This window comes from Galeopterus variegatus, unplaced genomic scaffold (genome assembly GCF_000696425.1).
Source record: "Galeopterus variegatus unplaced genomic scaffold, G_variegatus-3.0.2 Scaffold115, whole genome shotgun sequence".
Lineage (NCBI taxonomy): Eukaryota > Metazoa > Chordata > Mammalia > Dermoptera > Cynocephalidae > Galeopterus > Galeopterus variegatus.
The window spans coordinates 628965-640558 of NW_007726226.1; the positions used below are offsets into that span (position 1 = coordinate 628965).

Below are 11594 nucleotides of genomic sequence, written 5' to 3' on the forward strand. Positions count from 1 at the left end.
AGAAGCCCTGTGATCTGTGGTCGGCAAGCTGGAGACCCAGAAGATGGAATGGAAAGGGCTAAGAACCAGGAGAGCTGATGATATAGTTCCAGTCTGAATGCTGGTGAGCTCGAGACCCAGGAAGAACTGAAATTTCAGTTTGAGTTCAAAGGTAGGAAAAACTGAAGTCCCAGCTCAAAGGCAGTCAGGCAGAGAGAATTCTCTCTTAGACTTTTTACTCTATTTACACCTTCACCTGACTGAACGAGATCCACCCACATTAGTGAGGGCAATTTGCTCCACTCCGTCTACCAATTCAAATGTTAGACACTCACAGACACACCCAAGCAATGTTTGACCAAACGTGTGGGAACCTTATGGCCCAGTCAAGTTAACACATAAAATTAACTCTCATACTCGTCATCACAATTCAAATGTTAGACACTCACAGACACACCCAAGCAATGTTTGACCAAACATGTGGGAACCTTATGGCCCAGTCAAGTTAACACATAAAATTAACTCTCATACTCGTCATCACAACAATTTTACTTCTAGGAGTGTACCCTCAGGATATAACTGGAAAAGCACAAAGAAAGTATGTTTTTAGGATTTTCATCTCACTGTTGTTTATAATGCACAGAGAAAAACCAGAAACAATGTTAAGATTTACCAATAGCTCTTAGTCACATTTAAAAATATCCAACAATAGCAGAGTGGTTAAATAAATAGATAATCTATATGATGGAATATTGTGCAGACTCTAAAATTTTTTTGAAAGATATTTTTAAGGTATCTCATAAAAAATGCTCAGGAGATCATTTGGGGCTTAGAAGTAGCAGAATGCAAAACTATAGATGTATGATAACAATTTTAATGTTATACAGTGATTTGGGCTCACATTTATTCAGTGCACTCTACATACCAGGAATTATATCATCATTTGATTTTCATATAACCTTATAAAGGAGGTACTGTTATTATCCCCATTTTGCAAACAAGGAATCTAGAGTTAACTAACTTGCCTGACATCGTCAACTAGAAAGAAGTAAGGCCAAGATTGAAGTCTGAAGCAGTCTTACTTACAGCCTTAGTTTTAACCATGGAGCTGGCCAGAGGCAAGGTGGGCCGGGTGGGGCAGGTCAGGGTGGGGAATGAAGGAGGAGGGAAATACATCAAAAACGTCCTGGAAGATGAGAGTAAGTATATTTCAGTATACGTGAACTTCACCCTACAGGTGCTCGGAACTAAAACTTGAGGTCATCCTGATTCCCTTCTTTCTCTTACACCCCACATCTAGTCCATCAGCAGATCCTTATCAGTTCTTATTTCAAACTGTGCTCAGGATCTGGCCCTTTCTTACCTCCTCTGCCACTTCTACCTGGTCCAAGCCACTGCCATCTCTTGGCTGGATTAGTACAGCAGTCTCTGACCTGGTCTGCCTCGCCTTCCCCACTCTCCGCCCCGCAGTCTGTGTGCTCAGCCACGGATACCATCACGTTGATATCACAGTGGTTACCTGATGGTGGCAGGAAGCGGGGGTGGTTGTTCAAGATCTTAACTGTATTTTAATCATGTTTTAATAGTGCCACAAGGAGAGTGATCCTGGTGTGATCAAAAAGTTTTAAAATAGAAGATTTCCCAGCACCTTCCTTCACCCCCAGCCTCAGTCCCCTCAGCTGGGCAGCTGCTACCCCAATCCTCGGCTCTTTCGGGTCTCTGCCCACCTGAAAGCTTTGGAAGACCCTTCTAGAAGGTGACTTTGTGGCATCTGGGTGGCCCAAGGAAAGCAGTGTCCTGCTGCTGGCTTGCAGTCCCACCAGCAGGCTTGTCTGGTCACTGTTTACTGTCCAATCTTAGTCTGCTTCCTGTTCATTGTCTGTCAGAGGAGGGGGTCTGGCAGGCTCGGGGGCTTTAAAGTTAATGGTTCCTTTTATTTCCTTCTCCTGGAGTCTGCTCCATTGTTCCCCCCAGAACCCTGGTCAGGCAGGAAGGCTGCTCTGGCACACCTATTCCAGAGTTCCCAAACGAGGGCTGATGCCATGTGGCCCACCCGGCATTAGCATTAAAAAGAAAAAAAAAAAGCCAGTAGTGTAAAATCAGGAGACCGTCACATATTATATACAACTATTGATAGTCAACTTTGTACCCCACAAATATGTATAATCAATTATGCTTCAATAAAAAATAAAATAAAGTACTTCTAATTAAAAAACAAAATAAAGAGATATCTCAATTTCTTCTTTCTTTGGAAAAGTCTAGCAATCTGGCAATAGAAGACCCAAATTCCCGAGCTGGAACAATCCCAGGGGGTGCAGAAGGGGCTCCCTGCTTTGGATGCAGCACTGGCTTACCACAGTCCTCACCCCTCCATACTGTCTCCTGGCACCGTGACTGGTGTGGCCAGTGACCATCAAACTCATTCAGTGGTTTCCCTCATGAGGAGAAGCGGGTCTCCATCACCACATCTCTTGCAGAGGTGGGGCAAGTGGGGGTGGGGGGTTGAACCAGGAGGGCTGCGAGACTTTTCTTCCACCCAGCAAGCTTCTCTCACTTCACATTGTCTTCCCAACCCTCTCATTCCCCTGGGCTTGTGTCCCCCACCAGGATCTAATCCCACCCCCTCCTTTCACAGAAGGAGAAACTGAGGCCCATGCAAGGAAGGCTGCTAACTCAAGTCCCATGGTGCGTTGACAAAGAGCTTGCTTCAGGCTCTAGTCATAGGGAAGTTCTAGAATGTTCTGTTATTAGTATAAATGACGAAGTAATATTAGAGGTCAGTTTGTCCTTCGACTCATGTTTCTTCTTTGCATAGTCAACAACGGTTCTTCAAGGAAAGAGTACTTCCTTCGTTTTGGTAATATGAACAAGGAGGCCCAAAGAACATAAGTGGCCTGTCTCAGGTCATACAACTTTCTGGATCTTGTTTTTTAAATGGGGACAATAACTCCTTACCAGTCTGAAGCATGGGCAAGTTGATCCCTTCAGGTCCCAGTTAGCTCCGCAATCCATATGCCCATCGCTAATTTATTCATTCAGTAAACCTATATTGACCACCTCCCTTACTTCAAGCACTGGATGAGGTGCCAGGGGATACAAATACAAAAAAGATACTGTCCTTGTCTTCGAGATGAAATTGAATGAAGGTAAGTAGATGCGGGTGTGGGAGAATTGGAAGGGAGGGGACAGGTAACTATTTGGGAATTGGAAAGCCTACTCTCAGTGACTGCTTGGGCATGTTGCACAGTGCCTGGCATATGCTAAGCATCCCACAAATGGTAGATTGTCTCATACGTATGAGTATTAACACAAATATATCACCAGTGAGGGAGAGAATTTTCCCCCAAAGTTTGCCCATGGAAGGGGATGGGTGAGTTCGTGTTAAGAGTAATATGACATAGAATATCTTTGGAAGGAAACAAAAATAGATTTCTTCTGGGATGGAGGTCAGGAGGGATGGAGTGGGGACAAGCTGGCTACACAATTGTGGACCCCGTTGCAAAATGAAAATTCCAGGCCCTTTGTTCAAAATCAGGTAAAAAATGCTGTTAAAGGTACTAAAATATAAAGTTTTTTGCTTCTGCTCTCTTTCCTTTCCATCTCTCTCAGTTTGTCGTTTTCTTAAATATGCCATTTAATGTCACTCTGTGTAAAAAAGAATTCAAAGTATTAGCATGAATTTTTATCATTCATCTTTATATTGTGTGATGCCATTTTAAATGCAAAAATAAGTACATTTAACTCACATGCAGAATCACTGAAATTATACAATTTGTATTTTGTAGCTTGGGTACCAGTATATTTAGTTCTTACCATAACAGTGGAAACACTGCACAAAACTAACTTGACTGTTTTTATTTCAGTTCTTGCTACGTGCACATCCAATCAGTACTCTGCCTCTGGCTTACTGAAGAGTAAGGAAGAGCGGGAAGAAAAGGCACTGTGTGTTGCCCCTGTTTTCCTTTCCTTCTGTGGCATACTATATGGTTGCCTAATGCAGGGAAGTAACCCCCGTGAGAAAGCATATGATAGGGTCCCTTGGTTGTTTGTTTCTTAGAATGTTACTGCCTTCCGTTATGGGTTGAATTGTGTTCCCGCTAACCCTAGGTACCTCAGAATGTGACCTTATTTGGAAATAGGGTTGTTGTAGATGTCATTAGTTAAGATGAGGCCATTCTGGAGTAGGATGGGCCCTTAGCCCAGTATGAGTGATGTCCTTAGAAGAAGACTCTATGAAGATAAGAAGGAAGAAGGCCATGTGGAGAAGGAGGCAGAGTTTGCAGTGATGTAGCTAAAGCCCAGGAACAGCAAGGATTCCTGGCCACCATCAGAAACTAGGTGGAGGCAAAAAATGATTCTTTAAACCTTAGGGTCTTCAGAGGAGACATGGCCCTGCTGCTACCCTGATTTCAGCCTTCTAGCATCCAGAACATTGCTATTGTTTTATGCCACCCAGTTTGTGGGTACTTTGTTATGACAGCCCTAGGAAGTTCTGGTTCAAACGGAACACATGGCCTCTCAGCGTTGTCAGTGCCGCCCCCCCCCCCATACCCACCTGTAGACATAACCCGCTTACCTTCTATTCCCTTTGAATCTTGCTGAACCTCATGCCTCATAGGTCTGGAATTCTGTGCTCATGAGGTATGGGGAATACTGTATGCGAATGGGGCAGCCGAGAACAGCAGACACCTGGTACATGTATCTCCTCTGCTCACTGCTCAGACTTCATTTACGAAACTCGGTTCAAAGATAAAGTTCTTAAGAATTCAAGATAGCGACAGCAGAGCATTAAGCCGAGCACAGGTCCCGTGCCTGTGCGTGAAGCTGGCTCCCGTGAGAGGGAGATTTATTTCTCATTTATTCCTTTTATACCTTTTTGTTCTTATACCTTTTTAAAAATTTTTATTTAAAAAAGTAACATGGGCCAGCTTTAAAAATGTTCCAGGTTTTGAGTACTGTTTGCAAAATTCGAATCTGCAGAATTATATCTCAAGAATTTCTAGTCAGGCATCATAAAGGATTTGGCAAATGTTCTTTTGACTATGTAGAGCATGTGGCTAAAAAGAGTTTAAAGGGGTTGGTTTGGTTTTTGGTTAAAGACCAAAGTGGTAATAAGGCAGATGTCTTCTTTCTGTCCCTATAAACCGAGCCAGGCTTCATGCTTTTGGTCCTACAAGAAGCAATGCAAACCATGAAGGCCCTGAGGAAACACTACTCAAAAGTATATGCCTCAACGTCCCCTGAAAAGCTGAATGAGGAGTTTATATCACTGATCTACCTGCCCAGGATATTCACTTCAATGTGGTTATGGCAGTGAAAGGCTGGAAACAGCAAAAGAAGACTGCATCCATACGGTGGGACTAGGGGATAAACGCAGTTCTGTAGCACAGCCATGAAACAACCACATGGAAAAACTAGGATGCAGAAGGATTTGTATAGTATGCTACCGTTCATGTTGAAGGAAAAAAGGCATAACGTCTATGTTGGTAAATGCACAGATTACTTCTGAAGGAAACATAAGGAGCTGGTTATCCTTGGGGAGGAGAAAAAGGCATGTGCCTTTTGCCATATATAAGAATTTGTATGGTATGAAAAAAAAGAGAAAGGAAATTCAGTGTAAAGTGAGCAGTCAATAAAATAATACTACAGCGGAAATATTAGACCCATTTGTCCTCTAAGGAAGTTTAGAAAGGGCAGATCTTTTTTTTCCCACATTTTATGCGTGGGAAAATTGAAGATACGTAGAAGGTGCTTGCTCTAAATCTGTGGTTCGCATCCTGTGAGCTTCAGAGGTGGAGGGTGGAGGGGTGGCAATTGACTCATAGTAAGTGCTGCCCCACATTTTATGCATGGGAAAATTGAAGATACGTAGAAGGTGCTTGCTCTAAACCTGTGGTTTGCATCCTGTGAGCTTCAGAGGTGGAGGGTGGAGGGGTGGCAATTGACTCATAGTAAGTGCTGCATAAAAGTTAGTTTGAGAATGAATGAATGAACACTTCTTGGCTTAGTTGGGGAAGGAGTGGGTGGGAGAAGTAACCCCAGGTGCATTGCTCCGCTGCTGTCCAACGCAGGAAGCCTCCCTCTGCTAAGGGCACCTGTGGACAGTGACTCACCGCCATAACCACCAGTTTATTGGTGCAATGTGTTTTACTCTTCAGAGATACTAGGAAAACAAGGGCCTCCTGAGAATGATACACAAAGGATGTGAATGAGTATGTTTAGAATCCTCTTAAATAGCCCCTGGAGAAAAGCCCAGAGTTTCTGCTTCCCTCTCTCAGTTACCACAACTCCTGGTAATTGATAGCTGAATCTTAGGAAAAAGGGACTACGAACTAGTGAGTAATAAAGGCCTTTCTGTTTTGGTGTTCCCAGCATAGAAAGACTATTAAGAAAGAAATAATACTGCTCTGAAAAACAAAATGAAACAAAACAACAACACTGCAAGGAGCTGAGCTTTATTTAATGGACGGCCTCTCCAGTAAATACATCATGCGATTATTTTAAAATAACATTCACTTGTTTTCTTTCTGGTTAGGAAAGTAATGCATGTTTCTTGAAGCAATTTAAGAAAATACAGATATACTAGAAAAAAGTAAATTAAAATTCCCCATGATTCTACCTCTCTGATTGCATTAGTCCCCCCTTACTTGTGGTTTCACTCTCCGAGGTTTCACTTACCTGCCGTCAACCGCAGTCTGAAAATATTATATGGAAAATTCCAGAAGGAAGCAATTCATAAGTTTTAAATTGTGTGCCTGAGTAGCGTGATGAAATCTCTCACTGTCCCACCTGGGATACGAATCATTCCTGTATACACTACTGGTCTATTAGTCACTTAGTAGACCTATCAGTTATCAAATTGACAAAACATAGTATACACAGGGTTCGGTCCTAGCTGAGGTTTTGGGCATCCACTGGGGGTCTTGGAATGTAGCCCCAAGGATAAGGGGGGACTACTGTACACAGTTAATATTTTTATGAATGTTCTTCAATTTCTTTCCTGTGTGTATGAATGTAGTATAATCGGGATCACACTCTAAATCTCCTTTTTATTTAATATGCTGTGAACATTTTCCCAATTCATTATGCTCTTTTTAAAAATGCTTTTTAAGGGGCCAGCCTGTGGCTCTCTCGGGAGAGTGCGGTGCTGATAACACCAAGGCCATGGGTTCGGATCCCATATAGGGATGGCCGGTTAGCTCACTGGGTGAGCGTGGTGCTGACAACACCATGTCAAGGGTTAAGATCCCCTTACCGGTCATCTTTTAAAAAATAAAAATGCTTTTTAAGAGCCAATTCATTACTTAACCAGTTTCTTCTTCTAATAGTTCACTATAAGAAAAAAGCATTAATCTTTGTAATCATCTGCTTACTTTTTTTAGAATAAATTTCCAGAGGTGCAATAGTTAAATGATACATTTTAAAACTTTTTGATTTATGTTGTCTTTCAGAAAGACAACATTAATTTGTATTCCTAACAGCTCTGTATATTTGACAACCCTGTGTACAATGTTTTTAAAAGTCCTTGACAAAAATGTACCCCACTGTCTAAAACATTTTAATGTTTTTGCTAGTGACTATGAGCATTTAAAAAATGATATTTATCCATATGAATTTCTTCTTCCGTGATCTGCCTGCTTGTGTCTTTCATCCGTTATTGCATTTAGGGTGTTAGAGTTTTACATATTGAGTGGTAAGATCAACCTTTTGTCCCATTTGTTAAAGATATTTTTTCCAATTTGTCACTTGCCTGTTTGGTAATGATATTTCCTGTATCTAAGTTTTACATATTTATTCACACACTGTATATGTACTCATCCTTGCCTTTGGTTTCTTCCTATACCTTAGTATTTAGGCCTTCTCCTCTGAATAATTCATGTTTTCTCCTAATTCTCCTGTGATTTTTTTCTGTTTGTAGCTCTTTGCATTCTAATAATTACTTTGGTGATGGTTTAAATAAATCCTTAGTTTAACTTTTTTCCCCCAAATTAATTTCCCCAACCTAATTTATTAAAGAATTTATCCATTTTTCCTTTTCTCCACAGAAGTGAAATGCCAAATTTATCATACAGTGAGTTTTTAAGTATATAGAATATTTCCAGAATTTCAATTATTCCACTGATGCTTAATCTGCTATTCTTGCATCAACACCACACTGTTCTAATCACAGCTTTGCGATATTCTTTAAGATTTCGTAATACAGGTATATCCCATTTTTAAAACAAATTTCTTAGCTTTTCTCATAGATATTCTCCCGTTTGAATGTTAGGAAATTTAAGTGCCCACCCTCCCCAATCTATCCACAACCATTAGAATTTTACTAAACAGAATAATTTGGGTAAAGTTGGTATTTTTGCCTCCTATTTCTTCAACCTTTCCTTGTTATGTTTCAACCTTTGTAATCTCTTCATTAAGAGCCTGCACATTTATTAACGTTATTCCTAGGTATTTTACAAGAGTTCATAATTTTTTTATTTTTTACGTTAAATCTGCTCTTCAAGGTCCTATTGAAGCTTATCAAAGATGACTTTAATATTTTTTTCCAGATTGGTTTTTACTTGCAGGAAACCAGTCAGAAACTAAAGGCTATTTTTGTAGCACTTGTTTATTGAGTGTTCACTTTACACCTGGCATGATGATTATCCCTTTACACACATTATCCCATTTAATGATAAAATATTTTCGGCAGGTTGCTGCAATTTTTATTCCCATTTCATACATGAATGATCCCAGGCTCTGAGAGTTTGAGAAACTTGACAAAAATCACCCAGTTGGTAGGTGGATCTGATCCAAAGTTTGTGAATCTCCCAAAGTATCACCATACATGAATGATCCCAGGCTCTGAGAGTTTGAGAAACTTGGCAAAAATCACCCAGTTGGTAGGTGGATCTGATCCAAAGTTTGTGAATCTCCCAAAGTATCACAAAAATCAGTCAACCAACAGGACAACCCAATGCTGTGCCATCAGAACGGCTAATTCAAGAGAGTGCCTTTTCGAAAGCAATCGAATGAATTTTAAAAACAATGCTTTCCATCCACCGGACCCTTCAAAAACACTGGTTTTCCTCCAACATAAGGCGTGGATCAATACTCTGCAGAGGCACAATAAAAACCAGTGACTTACTGAGCCTCCTTTAGAATCAGGGACTCGTGGATAGTAAAGCACGGCTTTTCCGGAGCTTTTGTAGGAACTGCCCGTTTGGAAATCTACCAACCCATCGCAGGACAGGTTTGAAAAACAGAAAGAAAAAGCAGGTGGAACCTACGGAAGGTCGGCTAGGGCAGTGCGCCGCGGAAGGCAGAACTTTCTGGGGTATCCCGTCCGCGCGTTTCGCGCGTGGTGCGCGCAGGTGGCGCCTCAGTCCCTGAGCTCCCCGTGCGAGCCGGCGTGTGCCCGGGAGGCCACCGCGAGTCTCCGCGAGGGTGAGGGGACGCCTTCCCGCGAGGCGAGGGAGGAGGGAGGGCAGGAAGCGGAGCCAGCGCCGGCGAAGAAAGACTCCGATTCCCAGCCCCCCCGCCCCGCGGGGCGCGTGGCGCCGGCGGCGCATGCGCGAGGCCCGGCCCCCAATTCCCCCAGCGCGGGAGGTGGGCTTTTAAAAGTCCTTGACAAAAATGTACCCCACTGTCTAAAACATTTTAATGTTTTTGCTAGTGACTATGAGCATTTAAAAAATGATATTTATCCATATGAATTTCTTCTTCCGTGATCTGCCTGCTTGTGTCTTTCATCCGTTATTGCATTTAGGGTGTTAGAGTTTTACATATTGAGTGGTAAGATCAACCTTTTGTCCCATTTGTTAAAGATATTTTTTCCAATTTGTCACTTGCCTGTTTGGTAATGATATTTCCTGTATCTAAGTTTTACATATTTATTCACACACTGTATATGTACTCATCCTTGCCTTTGGTTTCTTCCTATACCTTAGTATTTAGGCCTTCTCCTCTGAATAATTCATGTTTTCTCCTAATTCTCCTGTGATTTTTTTCTGTTTGTAGCTCTTTGCATTCTAATAATTACTTTGGTGATGGTTTAAATAAATCCTTAGTTTAACTTTTTTCCCCGGCTCGAGGGCAGGATGTGAGAGCAGGACAAAGGCTGGGCGGCGGGGGAGGAGTTGGGGACGGCGAGCCGGTGGCCGCCGCCGGAGCCCCAGCCCCGGGCGAGCTAGCGGAGTCGGCAACTTTCTCTGCAACTTTTGCAAAAGGGAAGATAAAAATTCTGCAAGTTGTTGCACAGCTCTAGATCGCCCCGGGTCCAGCACTCAGAGGGGAAGGGGGCACCGCAACTTTCCCCGGACGGGAGGCGACCGCTAGCTCCGTCGAGTGGGCTGGAGGCCGGGTGAGCGGGGATAGGATACCGGGGGTCGGAGCCCGGGGCGCGCTGCGGTCGCTGAAGTTGCCCGTGTCCACGCAGCCCGGTAGCTTCGGATCGCAGCGCTGCATACGCGATGATGGATGAGCCGTGGTGGGAAGGGCGCGTCGCCTCGGACGTTCACTGCACTCTGCGCGAGAAGGTCAGTCCCTCCCCACCCTTGTCACTCGCAGGACTGGGTATTTAAAGTGCCTTTCGCTCTCGACTCCGTGTTCTCTGATCGCCCCGCGTGGGAACTCAGAACTCCCGGGTGCCTTTCTTTCCTCCTGCTCTTTCCCTTCTCCCGGAGTGTCTGGTGGCTAGGAATGGGGGTGAAGGGATGGGGAACGGAGAGTGGGGAGCTTGCAGTTGGTTTTTCTGATTAGGAACCCAGAGCTCCCGGCCAACTAGGAGGTAGTCACTGTACCTCTAAGGCAGTATTTACCATAGGTTATTTTAAGTGGTACATAAATGGACCTTTAAAAAAAATCGTGTATTCATTTTAATGTGCAATTATAAACTATGTGTATATCTAGCAAGTTCTGCATAAGATAAATGATGTTCATTTTCCACTTATTGTACTAGTGATGTAGCAGCTCCTTCTAAAATNAAATTTATTTAAGCAAAAGTAGTGACTCATTATAAAGAAATATTAGGTAAATGGTATTACAGGGAGTACCTAGTTATGGCCAAATATCTGTATGGGGGTGTGTGCATATATATACATATAGGATGGGACTGAATGATTGACATTTAAGAAACACCAATCTAATTGAAAGAAGCTACAAAACTGTGAGGATGAGGGTAGAAAATAAAAACTCCCCTGCCAGTTTGCCTTCTGTGGCAGAAGGTGGGGGCAACTGAAACGTGATATCTGAGCTCCACTCCCTTCCCAGAGAGAAGCGCTGATGGGCCTTGAGAAGGTGGGAAAGTCCAGGTGGGCTGGAGGCATTGGCCTTTGTGTCTTCTCTCTGGCCCCTGGGCTGAGACTGGGAAGGGTGGTTTGGGGAACAAGTGTGTAGCTGAGAGTGAATTGGTTTCCTAGGGCTGTCAGAACAAAGTACTTTGTCAGTACCAAAGTACCAAGAGAGCTTAAGGCAACAAAAATGTATTGTCTCACAGCTCTGGAAGCTAAAAGTCTGAGATCAAGGTGTTGGGCAGGGCCATGATCTCTCCAAGGACTCTAGAGGAGGATCTTTCCTTCTCTCAAATTTTGATGGTTGCTCGCAATCCTGGGTGTTCCTTGGCTTGTAACTTCATCTCT

At 43.0% G+C, this 11594-nt stretch overlaps 1 protein-coding gene across 1 annotated transcript in view; it reads left to right on the plus strand.

The window, feature by feature from the left end:
* Nucleotides 1-10040: 10040 nt before the first annotated feature.
* The window catches only part of CCNJL (cyclin J-like), a 53385-nt gene continuing 51831 nt past the window's right edge, over nucleotides 10041-11594 (plus strand). Inside the window, exons 1-2 of the mRNA XM_008587123.1 lie at nucleotides 10041-10057; nucleotides 10394-10493. Coding sequence (XP_008585345.1) covers nucleotides 10428-10493 — 66 coding nt within the window. The 5' untranslated portion in view covers nucleotides 10041-10057; nucleotides 10394-10427. The remainder of the gene's footprint in view (nucleotides 10058-10393; nucleotides 10494-11594) is intronic.